Below are 17175 nucleotides of genomic sequence, written 5' to 3' on the forward strand. Positions count from 1 at the left end.
AGGATATTCCTATGAGGATAAGTTTATATAGATTGAAGAAGTACATGATTTTATTTTTGAAAAAGTTTTAAAAGACAAACTTTGTAATTGACTGCTTTTTATGAATAATACTATTGGTTTCCTTTTAAAAAAAAAAATCTGTGCAAGACTAAAAGCAATGCACGACCAATAGGGACAAATATGTAATTAACAATCTCAAATAAAACTCACATGCCGATAGCCTCTTTTATAATAGGAGATATATGTGCAATTCTTTCCAAACAAGCACTACTAATGAAACTAGGCCAATTAAGATCCATGGGAAAATGTGGCCAAAGCGGACCTACGTGTAAGTTTGGAGGATTCAAAATTTTAAAATATTCCAAATTTCTTTTACATAGATAAATTAACTTGATAAAATATAAGTTTTCCAACTTAAAAGAATATTCTTACTCTTGAGAAATAAAACTCTAAGTGTCCAACCGAGTTCAAACTGGTAACCGATCAAATGCTTTTATCATTGAGTCATAGACTCGTCAAGACGAGGGCGGGAGGCAGGTAACTACATCTAACCTATTCCCCCCTATCCAGCCCAAACCTAAGCCGCTTAAGGGAACCTGCGCACACATAGCCAATGTGCGAGCAGACCCTTACACAACTTTGGGTGTCAAGGGATATGGCTCAAGGCCGCCCGGCCCAACATGTCTATATATATATTAAAAGAAATTCTTTAAGGAAACAACGTTGTTTTATCTTAGATCTTTTTTAATAAAACAACATCGTTTTAGATTAAGTTTTGTTTAACAAACTCCCCAATCCCTACACTGGTCTCCCTTTTTTTCCTCTCTCTCTTTGATCTTGCTAGTCTTTCAGACTCTTTTCCTTTGGCCATTGGGCTCAAGTGTGTGTGTATATATATTAGTGGTACGATTATAGCAACTCCCCATGAGCGATGGGTGGACGGTCCTGGGGCCAATTCGCCCCTATCAGTTAGAAGGGGGCACCCGCAACGGGAGGCGAGGTTGGAGCCCGGAGGCCAAACTTGCACCTCATCCATGCATGGGAGGGGGTAGGTTCGAGATGGCCCTCGTCCAAGGGATGCGAGTAGCACTCCTATCGTCAAGATGCCATTGAAACATAGGGTGCCAATTTTGAATTCATGGATAAGCTTCACGTGTCTTGATTCATGGAAATTAGTTATATAACGTGATTTATTAAAAATTAAATAAATAAATTGAGTCGTTTGTTTAATAAATTTTTTATGTTGAATTGTCTTGAATATAATTTATTTTAATTCTTTTCAACTTTTTAATATTAATATATTGAAATGATTCAAGTGATTGAGGTAGACCAACACTAACTCAATTAGTACAATTTTGTATCTTATAAATATGAATTATATCAAAGATGCATATTCACAATAAATGTTTTTAAACAAATGGATATGTAACAATAGTTTTTTTTTTATTGCTTAAAAAAATAGTTTTTTTATTTTTTTTAAATCTTTATAAGAAATTTTAAAAAACATCGTTTTATTTGATAAAAGATAATAATTATTCCGTTTATTAAACGAGAACATGATATGAAAAATAATAATCTTTAACACTAGAAGATTAATAGCCCTTTTAATTTGGGTTCGGCTGTCGTGCTAAACCCTTTGGGCCTTCAAAGAAACCTTAAGAGGGTAAAATGAATCCCATCTCTTCCTTCGCGCCTCTCTCTCTCTTCGTTGTCTCTCTTAGGAAGAAGAAGCAGAAGAAAAGAAGAGAACCATGGTGACCGAGTACGGCATCAAGTTCACTGTAAACCTCATAAACAATCACTTTGGCAACCTTGTCGCTGTTAGTTTGTCTCTGTCTCCCTAGCCTCCGGACCTTTACATATACTTGCTTCTGTATCTACTCGTTCTGATATTCTCTTTAAATTTCATTCAGAAAGTGTGCGAGAATCTTCTTCGAAGAGGACCCCTAACCCTCCAACTGATAGTTCGGTACACGGAGCTCACCCCTCAACAGGTCAAGAACTCCCTCCTCATCTTGATCCAACATAATTGCGTTCAAGCTTTCTCTTACGAACAAGACGGTAATCTTCCTTGACCAATTTTCTACTATTTATTTCCCTCGTTCTATGAAGATTTTGCTTTAGATATTAACTTCTAACTATAATGATGATCTGATTAATTGTTCTGCAGGTGGGTTGGAAGATGGGCCAAAATCAAATACCCAGTACATGGCATTGTTTAATAACATACTCCATCGCATGAGGTTTTCCAAATTTTTGGAGATCATGTCTCGTGAATTTGATGATAAAGTTAGTTATTCTAGTTTTGCTTTGATGTTTTACCAAGTTTTTGAACCAGGGTAAATTAGATTGTTGACTTTGCTTCATTGTTTTTCTAGTGCAAAGAGCTTCTCGAGGGTTTGCTTCAACACGGAAGGCTTACATTGAAGCAAATGGTTGAAAGAGCCAAAGATTTGGCTGAAAGAGCAAAATCGAGGAAAAAAGAAGGCAAGTATCTTGTGAATGTTCTTTCTGCTCTGTTTATCCTTATAGTGTATTTTGTGCAGGTGAAACTTATCTAATGTTGAATCATATCAGTGATATCGAACATTGTCGTTAAACTAGATGATTTAAATATGGATGATATTTGGATGGACTTGTTGCCTAAAAAAGCTTCAGTAATTTAGTACATTTTAATTTTTAAGTACTATAATCTGATGAATAACATTCCATGAGATAGTATCAAGAATATCTCAACAGAAACATCTGATCTTTAGACAATCAAGGGGCTAGGGTGCAAGGCATGACGAAAATTCAGCAAATGAGATGTCTTCATTGTATGTGTAGATTGCTTCAACGTAAAAGGTCTATTTGAATGGTTCGGCATAGCTATCATCGTAGTATTGGTCAGCGCTTTTAGATAGGTGTGGGAGGAAACATATTGTCCAATGAACACCAGTAGATCACTGATCAAAACAATTACGTTGTTTACTTCCCTTACTTTTATTCCTGGTAGTGATGTGGTAGTTAATGACACATTATGGAGGCTACAGCAGATTGCCACAGCTAAGGATTTCATATATGCTCACCTTTGATGGCTTGAGTTTTAATTCATATATATACAAGGAAGATTCTTGGTTTCAGCTGTAGTTCTTGGTGGAATTTTGTTAAGATCTTTAGTTGGTGGGTTGTAAGCCTGAGGGGCTCTACTGAAATTTGTTATGTACTCGGATTTCTCTGCTTTAGATAAAACCTGAAGCTAATTTGGTACCTGAAGAGTATTGTCAGGAAATTCATCTTTCTCAGTGCTGGATGGTGTTGAATTAAAACCTTACGTAGGCCAAATGAATATATCAACCATTTACCTTGATCCCTCACTTTCCCATTGGGTTTATTTAGAAAAGCAGTCAAAAGGGAACTCCAGTAATTAGCTAGCTTTTCTATTAGCAATCCTATGTATAATAGTGTAGTTAAACAGGAATCATGGTCTTGTGTAATGGTAAAGGTCTCAAGTTTTCAAGTGCACACGCATGGGTCCAATTCTTGAGAGTGGTTGCTTCATGCAAAAATATTAAACTTCCGGCTATATCAATATCCCTTCTCAAGGACCTGACTAAGTACTGGCATCTTATTCCGGAATTTTTCAAAGCACTTGGTGTCTAAAAGAACAGCTTTCTAGCTGCATTTACTGATGTGCTATGTTGATATAAGTTCCACAAGAATGGGAATAGATCATTCCTGATATATTTACATACATGACATTAATGCATTGGCACACTTTTGAAAAGGAGAAAACGTTGTGCCCTGTGATGTGGTGAATTATATGTACTAGAAGTATAATTTTATTTCTTTTACTTCATTATTAATCCTTTTCAGGAATTTGTGAAAATCTTGTACAAGAAAGCCTTGTTAAACTTTTTACTGCTCGTTATGTTGAACGCTGCCCGGCATCTGAACCAGTTCTTGCTGCACGAAATAAAGAAGATACTCCTGCCAAGAAGCGAGGACCTAAGTCTGCTAGGGTAATTGCTGTCTCTTGTCAAATCTTCTTGCTGACAACTCTGTTCTACAGAATCAGGAATGACACTTGATGACTTGCATTCGCATGTGATGTGCATTTTCAGAGGGCAAAACATATCGACTTACACCCAATGATAAACATTATTCGTTGTTAGCAGTTCCATAAATTTATTTGGTTTGGGGAAAATACACTTTTTATTCTAAAATAATAGGATTGTCATTTGAGTGCTATCATATATTAACCAAAGTCATGGTGATTCTTAAATTAAAAACTACTTCAAGTCCACCACTGTCTGAACAGTGCCATTCTCTGCACTGTTAAATGAACCTTTAATTGAGTCTCTTATCAAAAGGTGATATTCGCATATACAGTGTGGAGCTTCCTGCTGCCCAAAATCCTTCCCTTCGCATTAAAGAATAAAGAGTGAGAGGTGTAACTTTGCTACTATGGCAATGTGGAAAATAATTTTGAAATAAGTTTATTTTGATTTACCTGTTGGTAATTATGTTGCACCATCAATATTTTTAGTATGCCATCTGCATACTCATACAAAGAAAGTAAGTGGCGCAGCTTTTATTTAATCTACATGTGGATCCTTATACAACATGCTCTTCTAAATAAATGCTGACAGACAGCTGAAGAATCACAGACCTTAGAACAACGTGTTCTAGCAGCAGCAGCTCCTATGGAAGCACAAAGATTTTCAGCTATAACAAATAATGAATCTGCTGTTGGCAGAGAAACAAGTATGGATGATTCCCCTGGCATGAGAGTTGGAGCAAAGGTATCGGAATTTTTGTAAACCCAGGCTTTATATTGTAAAAAGGTATTTCTCCTTAAAAAATTAGGGTATATAGGTCAAATTTGGGGTGGTGTCCTGGAGAGAGAGAGAGAGAGAGAGAGAGAGAGAGAGAGAGAGAGAGAGAGAGAGTTGGAGCAAGGTTGGTACGAGGATTGTCAGGGTTACTTGTATGCTAATTGCAGTCTTCTCATTTGATAGCGCAAATATGATGCTTCGGAATTACATATTGAACCTGCAGCTGAAGAGGAAGTAATTCTTTGGCGTGCCAATTTTGAGGAATTTATACGTTGTCTTAGGCATAAGGTTGGTACTCTTTTTTCTCTCTCTCTAGTGCCTATCGTTTTGCCTCTAGTCCTATTATTCTGTTCCTCTATATCTTCAGATGAATATTAATTGTTCCTTTTCCTTTCTATCTTCACTTTTCCTCAATGCTAAATGGCTTTCCATTTAATTCCATTTACAATGGTAAGCTGATATATTTTTAACATGAGGTGGAAATTTTTTAAACTGTTTTACATTGTTTTTACATTAGCTTCCTGGATAGCATTTTGGAAATAATGTGCTGTTACTCATACATTCAAGGCTTGCATTGAGAATGTGAGAGAACGCCTGGATGATGGAGCTGCAACTGTCTTGAGAGCAATGCTGGAGGCAACAAGAAGTTTAGAGAACAAAGTGAAAACAGAGAAATCTGGTAAAATGAACTTTTAAACACGTGCTCAATGTATGAATAGATATATTCTTTTGACAAGTAATTCTATTAAATGTGTAGAGGGGGGGGTGCTACCCAAGTACCTAGAGTGTACTGTACTGTGTATACAAGAGGAGCACCTGACTAGGGAGGTGAAGGAAAATAGAAAGTCATAAAATCTAAATAAGAAAACAAAATTGGCTAGAAAAAGTATGTGCCGACATCCAAAAATAAAGTGTTTACGCACTGTGGAGCTAAGCTCATCTGCCATCTTCTCACAATCTTCAAAGTTTTGTGCATTTCCTTTCTTCCACATACACTGCATTATGTGTAAAGGAGCCATCCTCCAAACTTCCTCACTACATTGGCCTACATCCCGACTTCTCCAACTGACCGATAATTCTCTTACCCTTGGGCATTTCCCACTCCACACAGAAAAGATAAAGAACTGATGCCCATATTTTTCTAGCAACTTTGCACTACAACAAAGGATGATCTGTTCTCTTCTCTTCTTGCACATGTCGGACCGATCTATCACTAAGATTCTCCTCCTCCTTGGGCTATCCATGGTAAGAATCTTCTCTAATGCAGCTGACCATACAAAGAATGCTGCCCACTATATACAAAGATACACACCCACACACACGTCTCTATATGCACATATGCCTGCATAGATATTGCACTTTGTTTCCCTGGGAAGGATCTAATAAGTACTGGTATTGAATTGGAAATTTCTTGCTATTTGGTGAATTTATAACTACTATTTTGTAAGCATCAACAAAGGAAAACAGATAGGTGTCTAATATTTTAAGCTTATGAATCAGTACTCGGTAGCTTTGTGTTCACATATCTTCACAGATATTCCTTCTCGCTCCCTCATCAGTGTATGATTTGTATTACATGTTGCAGTTCCCTTGTCACTGAATAATATATTTGAAGAGGTAATGAAGAGTGAAGAAGGGCGTGGTATGACCTTAGACCTTGTCAGAGCTTCCCTTGTCCAGTTGGGTTGTTCACCCTCTGCAAGAGGAACAGATGAGTCATATAAAATTGGTAACCTATTCCCTTTGTCTGATTTTTGTGTTCATCTCCTCATAGAATAAAAGTGTAGCCACATTGATGAGTTCACTCGACCTTTGTATATAGCTGATATATTTATTATTTGGTTTCTAGTGACATATTCTATTATGTTTCTTCTACAGATTTGAAGAAAATAATCGAATTAGCACAGAATGATGAGGTTGCTTGACATATATGTAGTTTCAAAGATATTAAAATCCATGTTTTGGTCCTGACAATATGTCTTACATTTACTATGCTGCAGGTGGAATCAATTGTGTTGAAAAGATACGGAAGAGATGCATATAGAATGTTCCGATTACTATCAAAAAATGGTCGCCTAGTAGAGACCGATAAGGTAATGACTGATTTATTTAGATAAATTTGCTTTGACTTCTGCTAGAGGTGGCCTAGAATTAAAAAATAGGCATAAACAAACTTTGCACCTCAAGGAACCAAAAAGATGCAATGCGTATCTTCCATTAGGATCCGATCAACAAGATTGTACCATGTCACCTATTTCTTATCCATCTTAATGACCAAAATTAAATGAGGGTTCTATTTGTCCCTTTTTGGTAGTTGGAGAGTGCAATGCGTCTATTTTGGTAGTTTGGGGTGTAAAATGCAAAACCCCTTGTATTTCATGGATAAAGTTTACTTTCCTTAAAAATAATGTAAAGTTTCACTGTCACTCCCGGTAAATTCCTATGTTGACAACATGCCATCTAAATTTCGGGCATGGTTACACTTTTTCCCCTTGTGTATTGAGAGGATGGTTATGTGCAGTGTACATTTATTGAATACAAGAAAAGGACCGACAAATTTGTTATTTGTTTTTCTTAATATTAAGTTGTTAGTTATTTGTCAATATGCTTTTATGGTTTATCAATTAATATATTACTCTTTTCATACCAGATGCCATAGATTTTTTGTTGTTTAGTTGTTTGAATTATTTACGTAACACTCCTTTGAGTTTAATAGCAAGAAATTATCAAATACATGTGGTGTGGTCATGCGTATCTTCTACTCTTGTCTCTCCACTTCTCAACACCTATGGTCTCAATACAGTTGAGACAACACACGTATTCAGCTACCTCTTTGATGCTCAATTCTTCTGGATTTGTATGGGGTTTAGTTATAGTTAGCAATATTCACATAGGAATTTGGTGTGGGATGATGGTGCTCACTTGAATATTAGCAATCATATAACCAGGAGAGGAGGATATGATAAACCCCCAAGTCCCTGAATTTCTGCCTAAAGATTGCTTGCTGCTTTTCATACATCTTTTGCAGTAGGACTTGCAAAGTAGAGCCATCTAAGTTTCAAATGCTCCACTTATTAAGCGAGCTATGTTTTGTATGACAAACTTTATGTCAAGAATGCTTCTTTTTTTTTTAATAAGTAAGCCAATTTAATTAAAAGCGCAAAGGGGTCTCAACCCAAGTACACTGTGTAATAGAAAGCTTCCTACTAGAAAGAAGAGGTAAAATATGAGGACATCAAATCAACTTTACTCCGAACCCTTCAATTGTCTCCCCAAAGGCCGAGTGGCTCAAAAGGGGATTTGGGTATCAATGTCTACTTTAAAATTACACTTCGATGCACATATTAATCCCTTGCGGTCTAAGGGCTCGTTCGTACACTTTGAATATCTCAAAATATCTGTGAATAGTAGTGAAGTGATTTGAGCTTAAGATGTTTTATTGGGTTTTGAGAAAGGAGAGAGAAAAAATTGAATAAAATATGATAAAGTTAAAAAGTTGTTTGAATATTATTTTTGTTTTGAAATTTGAAAAAGTTGTATTGTTTTTTGTGTTTTGTTTGGAAGTTTGGGAAAGTTGTATTGGGTTTTGTGTTTGTATCATAATTAGTGTTTTGAGTTTGAGTAATCTTTGGGAATGAAATGTTTGAGAATACCTCTTGTTACACAAACAAGGCCTAAAACTCCCTCTACATGAAATTATGATTTTGATAGTAGGAAACACACTATCTGGGATTGTTTCATAGTATTTGCTTAATATGAAATTTTATCTACTCTATATGTGGACGTAAAATGGTTTTTCTTTTTTGGTCATCTTTATTATATCCACGGTTTCTTTCTGGAAGCAAATGCTCTTGAAAGGAATTTCTTCAGGTGAATTAGAAAGAATATGTTTGGTATGTTATTTACTCCAATTATTTTTATGATGTAGATTGCAAATACCACATTTGTTGAAAAGAAGGATGCTCCCAAGATTCTTTATAAGCTGTGGAAGGATGAGTACTTGCATATGGAGGTAAAAACAGCTGTCATAAAATATCCTTTACCATATATTGTACCCACGCACACATATGTTAATATTACATAAAAGCAAACTACTACTGGGGCCTAAATGCTTGACTTTTTTTCCCAAACGTGAGTTGGTCTTGGTGGTATTTTCCTGGTGTGGTCATTGGTGCTTGGACGTTTTAACTGCTCTTCATAGCATGAATCATTATTTTTTCTTAGAGTAATACTATACACCACACCATCCTACTTGTATTTCACTATATATGATATGGCGCATTTATCACCATTTGATGATAAATAAGCATGTAATAAATGATCATTCAATGGTGGTAAATGTGTCACATCTTACTTAGTAGGATGCAAGTGGGATGATAGTATGGTGTATAGAATTTTCCTTTCTCATATTCTCACTTGAGTTAGGGCCTTTTTCCTTATTTCCTTCTTGTTAGTTGCTCTTACGGACCTTTTTCCCTCATCTTTTCCTAATTTTAGATGACTCTCACTCTGCTTCTTTTTCATTGCATGCCAAGAAACCCTAATTAGTTGTGTGGTTGTATATATGTATGTAGGTATTTTAGAACTCCAGGGTGAAAAATTTTCGGTTATGAGATTTTAGGTCTCCACTAAGGTACTGTTCATTTCTCCTTGCAGAAATTAGTTGTAGCAGGAGCTAGACAATCACAATTCTTATTGTGGAAAGTAAACAAGCCCTGTCTATGGAAACATGTACTAGATGAAATGTTCCATGCTGCTTTAAATTTAAGTCAACGGGTGGCTTATGAGCGAGAAAAGGAAAAAGAGGTTTGTTATTCTCTTATGGATTGCTAATCCTCTTGAGTGCTTTCATTTCATTGAGTTTTATGTGGCTTTGTTTTTTCATTGTCATATTCTTTCTGGAAGTGGGTATTTTTTCCATGAATGGCTCATGCTACTAGTTTCAATCAACATGCATATAAGGAGTTCCTCGTTGAGGTATACGAGTCTATGACCATTTTACAACCCAATGGACTAGTAAATCCAATTGATTGAAGATTCATTCAAATGGGCATGCCATGTTGTACTGTGCATCCAATATTATTATTGTTAATAACTTAGATAATCATTAAAGTTTATGTGATGTTGGTGGATCTTAAGGCACCTTACTATGTTTGTTCATTCTTTACTTTCTGCTACTGCCGCATACAAAATTCTGTGAAGTATTGGGTTTGACTTGTCATGCATGATACTGCTGAAATTATACCATATTCTGACTATAAACATTAAGAATAGGTCCTTGACTGAAAATATTAACTGAATCTAGGGGTGCTACCTGCTCTACACGACCCCTCCTGCACCCCGCCCCTGCTTTTTTTTTTTTTTTTTTTCGTGTGTGTGTGGGGGGGGGGGGGGGGGGTGGAGTCAATTTTTCACCCAGCCCCTGTATCCTCCCTATCAACAGGCAGACACCATCTGTCTGCCGGCCCCTAAGCACGACCTGTAATCCAGATCCGTGTGTGGAGAGCCACGACCATGGATCTCCATGTGCGGAAACCATCAGATCTGTGGCTTGGTCACTCCTCTGCACCCAAACTCAAACAAAAATCGAATCAACCAAAATTCTTTTTGGTGGGGTGGGTGGGTATCCTACCTGCATCCCGCCCATTTTTTAGATTTCTACCCGCCCAGTACCATGCAGACCGGGCGGGACACATGGGCGGGCTTGGGGATGTGCCCCCATTGCCCCTCGTGGTTGATATATTCTAGACGATAAAGGGTCTTTTCATCCTGATTCTGTTGATGTCAGTTGTTTTACCTGTCCAAACAATGCAATCACTCCCTGTTTAGGTATGGATTAACAAATACTGCTTATTTTATATCGCTACCCGAGCCTAATAGTTGAATACTAGGGTCCTTGTTTGCCTAGACTGGTATTGAACCAACTTGGGACCTTCTGACGGGTGTTTACACCATGTTTGTGAATGCCTGGTATTCTGTTGTTTAGAAAAATTATCCCGGCTGCAGTTGGTATTGCAGTTACAAAACTAATGATGGGGCCAGAAGACAGTCTGAAACTTCACAAAAAGATTCCCTTTTCTGTTTTTTACATTGTTGCATTTGTATTTAAAAATCACTTCATTGTCTCTTGCATCTTCAAGTTCGCATATAAAATTGTTTTTGAATTGCCTGCACTCTCTTCACCATATTGCAACCCAGAATGTTTTTCCCCTTTATTTGATATTTATTATTTAGGATTTGCACTAATAATTTGGTATGTGAAAATTTCTTCCAGTTTCTAAACCTCCCAGTAGACAAACAAGTTATGTCACAAGAGGAAAGACTTAATCGGCTAAAAAGTGTGAGGATTGTCCTGGAATCATCACTTCTGAAGCTCGACGATGCTCTCATGCTTTTCCATGACTTTGAAGAATCATCACTGCTGAAGCTTGATGATGCTATCATGCTTTCCCATGATTTATGAATAATGGGTAGGTATTCGTATTTCACGGGACAATTGGTTGGTTCTTCCTCATATTATGAGCATGGGGATGCTGTGTGGATAATGGATTGGTTCTCCCTCATCATATAATGAAAAACGGGGATGCTGCTTCAATATTGGGTTGGTTCCCACTCATCACTTAAGTCATTCTCTCATCTCCTTTAATTGCAGATAAGGCAAGAATTTCATAGGATCATATTGTAAGTATTTATAGGATTGACAGAGATCATAAATAGGAACATTTGAAATCAAAAAAATAAATAGGAACACTTGAAATCTTACTGTCTAGTTTGCAATGTGTTGTGTGCTGATCAATGCTCCGCTTCTCCTTGTGGGACAATTTTGGTTTGTTTGTTTTTTGTACACGGAGATTGAACCCTACTAGCTCCATCTACGCCGATTACCATCGTTTCCCCTATTCTTTCTCTTTTCAATTTTCCATTGCTAGGTTTCAATTTAAAGGCTTTTCAATTGGATAGCTTGATGGTATAACCCCTCAACTGTTGAATCTTTCCAAACACATTTCATGTTTTCAAAAAGTTGTACATTGCTTTGAGTTGTGAGATTTGCGTGGGTCTCTGCCGTAATACTTGTAATTTTTTGAGGTTTTAATTCAAAGTTTATAGGGCATTGTAAATTTTTAAGGAGTTTTGTTATATACTAGTAAAGTCGCGTATTAATCTGCGTATTAATACTGATTCTTTCATACTTAAAATTTAAATTAGTATTATTTTTAATAAAATTTATTTTTTGATCAATTACAATAAATTAATATATATATTAATATATAAATATACTTGCAATTAAACTTTTCCATTTTTAAACACCCATGCGAATGGGGGTAAAAGTGCAAAGTAATCCTCGATTCCTAGAAATAACATATGGATGTAGGGTAAAAAAAAAAGAAAAAAAAGAAAAAAAAAAAAAAAAAAAAAAAAAACAGAAGAAGCTGTCCTGTCTTGTCCTGTCCTTCTCCCGTAAATCGAAATAATCGAATCAGCATTAAAATCCGACCTTATCAGCCACGAGTTGTGTAGGTCCCAGCACTAAAGAAATATACTGTCAACATTCTGAACGAGGAGCTTATCATGGTATGGTTTAGCTTGGGGCTCCATATAATCTGATAAATGTGTTTTCATAACCTAGACACAATTTATTTCAAAACTTAGCTATAAAATCTTCCTAAATATTGTAACATTGTTTGACTAAAGCTGAAAAATTACTGAATCAAATAACTAATCCATTTAACTACTTTCGTTTTGTTTGCATGATGTCCCTAAAAAATAAAAAATAAAAATAAAAATTGACAGGACATATAAGATACAGTTGTATGGATATATTCAAGTATTGAATAAGATACATTGCTCTTCTTAAAAAATAAAAATAAAAATATTGAATAATCAAATTCTTATCTTATTGATGTAAGATAATCCGAATTATATGATACTGAGTTGTCAAATGATACGTTGATGGCGCTGAGATATTTTAAGTTGGTAGATCAATACAAAGATAGCAGGTAATTGTGATTTTTTCATAATTGCGATAGCTTTAGATATGTTTCAGTATTTTGGCCATAACTTTGGCCACAAATATTAGAATAGCACATATGACCCCAATTTAAAAAACTCTTTTTGGTGCATACGTCATGGCCATAAGCTATGCTTGTTGCGCATCTTTTTTGATGTCAAAATTTACTGTTTTCCCTTTCGAATCTCTATTTTTAGTTATTTTTTGACCTTTTATGGTAATATTTCATTTATCAGGAAGTGATTTTGAACCCTATTTAGACCAGTTTTTGACAGATTATTTCTTTTGTTACGTATTTAGTTTTAGCATGATTATTGAAATTTTGTTATTTTTGATAAAATTCTAATAAAGGCAATTTTCAAATATATATATATAGTCCAACTTATGAGCTGATTTTTTGCATTATTTGATTTGATAATTTTGAATTGAACATCAAAAGTGTTTCTCTGTGTTTTTGAGTGATTCTCTTGTGTTCTTTCTTGTGAATTATCTGTTGAAACTAGCATGCAAAATAATCGCTATTCTGTCTGGCGTCACTTATATTTATCTACTCACAAAAAATTGAGATGAACTTATTTAAATTGGTTATTGTTATTTAGAACTCAAATTAAATTCAAAACTAAACAATGGAGGAATCTATTTGACTACAATTAAATTTGGGCAGGTCACAGTTCAGAAAATTCAGTCCAAAGATCCATGATCAATGTGCCAGTTTACCAAAAAAGTTGATAACCTTGAGCACATAATGTACTTCGCATGAAAAATGATTTATGTTCACAATAGAGAGAAAAACTATTCAAAACCTAATTGAGAAAAAACTAGAGACAATTGAAACAAGCCTGTGAATAAGTAAGTAGTGTTTTTCTAACGAAAAGGTTTGGCATGTTGCGGCGATGGCTTTACACATGATAAATGCTGTGCTCCCTGTGCAACAAGAACACAGAGATAGGAAGTCCAAACACGTACGTACGTAGTGACGAATCTTGCTTTCCACATGCTTCAAGTGATCGCGCAGCCTATCTAGCTAGTCCCATAAATCTATTAATAAAAAAATCTCCTATTCAGTATATATAATTATTATTCATGAAAAGTGTGTGTATTTTTCTTCCACCGAATGATGATTTCTCTTGAAAACCTGTGCCGTATTTTGTTTTTCACGCTATATTCACAAAAAGGGAACCGCGGAGTGTTAAGTCGTACGCGTTGATGTTTGAGTAATGATTTCTATAAATTCTAAATGAGATATAGTACTGTGCGGCCGTGTTGTACCGGCTTAATATTTTTAATTTAATAATTAAGAAAGTAATTTTTAAAATATTGATATTTTTTATTTTTTAAAAAATTTAAATATAGAAAAATACAAAAAATTAAAAACTTACAAAGTATGCTACTGGTCAAATAAAGCGATATTACTCAGAAGGTAGAATAGTACTACTCATTTTAAATATATAAAATTTATGTATTTTTTTTAAAAACAGTAGATCCTATTGTAAAAAGTACCAAAATTTTTATTTTTTTTAAATTAATTTGTACGTAGCTAGATTACTCCCTCGTAAAATCAAACCATCAAAACATAGAGGAAGCTGCATGGGCTGGGCCTGGAGGGGCACTAGGGCCGAGATATACTGCCCTAACTACCATCCTGTCAAATGCAAATACTATGGTAAGAAACCAGCTTTGCAACTTTGATTTGACTACGAATTAATTTCTCTTCGACCGTGAAGTACTGTTTGCTAGCTTTTAAACCTAGCTAAAAGCCACCACATGATGATGATTCTTTCGTCGTTTAGCCAGCAAGTTATTTAAACATACTTCAGTTATTTTTTACAAAAAGAATTATTTTTTATTAGAATGAATTTATATTCGTAACAAATAGTTATTTTCATCGTAAATAATCTATCATAAATATATATATATATAGATTTTAAGTGATTAGTCTACACAAAAATTTAAATAAAGTGCATAATACCTACGTCTATATATATGTATATATATAGGTAGTCAACGGCAACAATTCTAGTTCAGGGTGTACGTTTGACCGATAAAATGGTGAATATTTGAATAGTTCTGAAAAGACCAGCTACCAGTCATTAAGGGGTGGTTGCAGGTCCAAGACTCTGATCCATTAATATTTAATACCTGAAAAATATTACAAGTCATGGTGCGACAACTGCATGCACATTAAAGCCGGCTAGGAGGGCATGTTTGATTTCTCTTTTTCGATCTTTGTTGGTGATCACGAGGAAGGACTCATATGTGTGTGTATATATATATATATTTATATTAATTAGTGCAGTACGCTTTTGGTTTTGATGGAGTTAGTGGTTTTCTGTCAAATATAAATAATTGTCGGTATCATGTATGTATAAAGGAGATTAATAAACCTCATGCAGACAATATTACCACTACGTAAACGACTAAGCCAACTGATAAAAATATATAATCCTAATTCCCCCTTTTTATCAGTCAAAGTACACCCAGAACGTAGATTTGTGGCCGATGACTTCCAAATACCTGACTGATCGAATATATATGTTTTCCCACGGATGAGTAGAATTCGTCCAAGCTATCTAGCTGTAATCACGTCTCATTTTCTAATTCAACGTAACTTACCTACAATCACTTGATCATTCACAGGTCAGATGATCATGGCGGCCTAGCGCTCGCGCTTCATGGATTGGCTGAAATGTTTCGCGCATTTACCAACTTTGCCTAGCTAGCCAGATCATCTTGTGTCTCTCAGCTTCTTAATTAACACATTTTTATCACAAAGAGTACTGAATCTAAATATTTATAAAGTAATATATATATATATATATATATATATATATATATATATTCTTTAATTATATATACATAGTAATTTGAAAATATATATATAATAGTTTTAACTATCGATACAAATATTTAATTTTTTGTTAAAATCCAAAGCTTGAATTTTATTCTGCATGTTAGACCGACATTATATGTAAGGACTTCTTTATGCTTATAATATGAAGAGTTTTACTATATACAAACACAGTCGCGTATTAATTTATGTACCAATACTGATTTATTCATATTTAAAATTTAAATTAACACTATTTTTAATAAAATTTATGTTTTAATCAATTATATCGTATTAATATATAAATTAATGTATAATTATATTTGTAATTATATTTTTCCTAAAATCATATTCCAATCCTAATACAAGCTACTCCGAAAAAAAAAAAAAAAAAAATCCTTTCATCGGCCAGAGATTTTGGATTGCGGAAAGGGTACATTAATTGGACGATCTGTGACAGGCCCCACGTGAAATTGTAGTTGATGAACTGGCCATATCCTAGCTACTTGCCAAAATTATATGGAAAACTATAGTTATAAGTATAATGGTATATTAATCTGTGTATTAATGTGATGTGATTAGTTAAAAAGTAGATTTTATTAAAAATAATGTTAATTTAAATTTTAAGTATGAATAAATCAATATTGATATATAAATTAGTGCATAATTATATTTGTACGTAACAAAATTCAAATTATATTGTCGGAAAGCCGAATATTCCTGCGCGCTGGCATGTCAGTAGTTGGTCTTTTGAGTTTGTGCGTGTGCATGCGTGTAGCTCCTAATTGATTTTTCGATATTCGTACCACATGGAGAGAGAGAGAGAGAGAGAGCAGCTTAAGATGTCAACCCTGCAGATAGTGACAAATAGCACTACTACCTGATCAAGACTATTCACCGACCGCTGAAAGAGAGGCCGGCAATATTTTTGTTCTTAATTTGTTTTCCGACCAGACTTTATAAATATATATATAAATATATGGAAAATGCTAGTAGATCAGCTCTTACCGCTCAATGTTACCACTTATGCATTTAAATTTTATTTTTTTATTTTAATAGTCAATGAAGTAATTATTAGTATATTTATCTTTTTTTTTTTATTTTTTTTTAACGATTAAGATTGTTAAAAAAATACTTGCAAAAAAATAAACCATTACAATTGTGCTAGTAGTGTGCCTAGCTAGTAGGTGCTGGCCGCCCGCTAGCACCTTCCTATATATATATATATATGCTTTTATATATATTTTAGGTTTCTTATTCATCAGCGACTGCATGCTATATTTCGTGCCCTAAAAGAAATCAGTATATATATATATATGCCTCTAATTCATATAAGTCATATTAATTATTATCTAATTATTTGTTACTTAATTCTTTTATATATATATATATATAATATGTTTATATATTTATATACACACGTGCATGACATATATATGCCGATTTAGAGATATTGGTAGTGATCATGGCCGGATTGAATCATGCATAGGATAAAGATATGGAGTGGATAATGGTGGGGCGAC

At 34.6% G+C, this 17175-nt stretch overlaps 1 protein-coding gene across 2 annotated transcripts; it reads left to right on the top strand.

Moving 5' to 3' along the window:
• The first annotated feature begins 1627 nt into the window (after positions 1–1627).
• LOC122303249 (DNA-directed RNA polymerase III subunit rpc3) lies at positions 1628–11586 on the top strand. Of its 2 annotated transcripts, none has more exons than XM_043114925.1 (14): positions 1628–1781; positions 1914–2061; positions 2171–2289; positions 2379–2487; positions 3856–4001; positions 4632–4784; positions 5001–5105; positions 5385–5496; positions 6403–6546; positions 6696–6733; positions 6818–6910; positions 8746–8829; positions 9474–9623; positions 11092–11586. In XM_043114925.1, exons 1-14 carry the CDS (start codon positions 1752–1754, stop codon positions 11278–11280), a joined length of 1620 nt encoding a protein of 539 aa, XP_042970859.1. In that variant the 5' UTR covers positions 1628–1751; the 3' UTR covers positions 11281–11586. The 2 variants fall into 2 exon arrangements, with proteins under 2 accessions (XP_042970859.1, XP_042970858.1); XM_043114924.1 differs by having other exon boundaries at positions 1630–1820.
• The last annotated feature ends 5589 nt before the right edge of the window (positions 11587–17175 follow it).

This window comes from Carya illinoinensis, chromosome 3 (genome assembly GCF_018687715.1).
Source record: "Carya illinoinensis cultivar Pawnee chromosome 3, C.illinoinensisPawnee_v1, whole genome shotgun sequence".
Taxonomy (NCBI): Eukaryota; Viridiplantae; Streptophyta; class Magnoliopsida; order Fagales; family Juglandaceae; genus Carya; species Carya illinoinensis.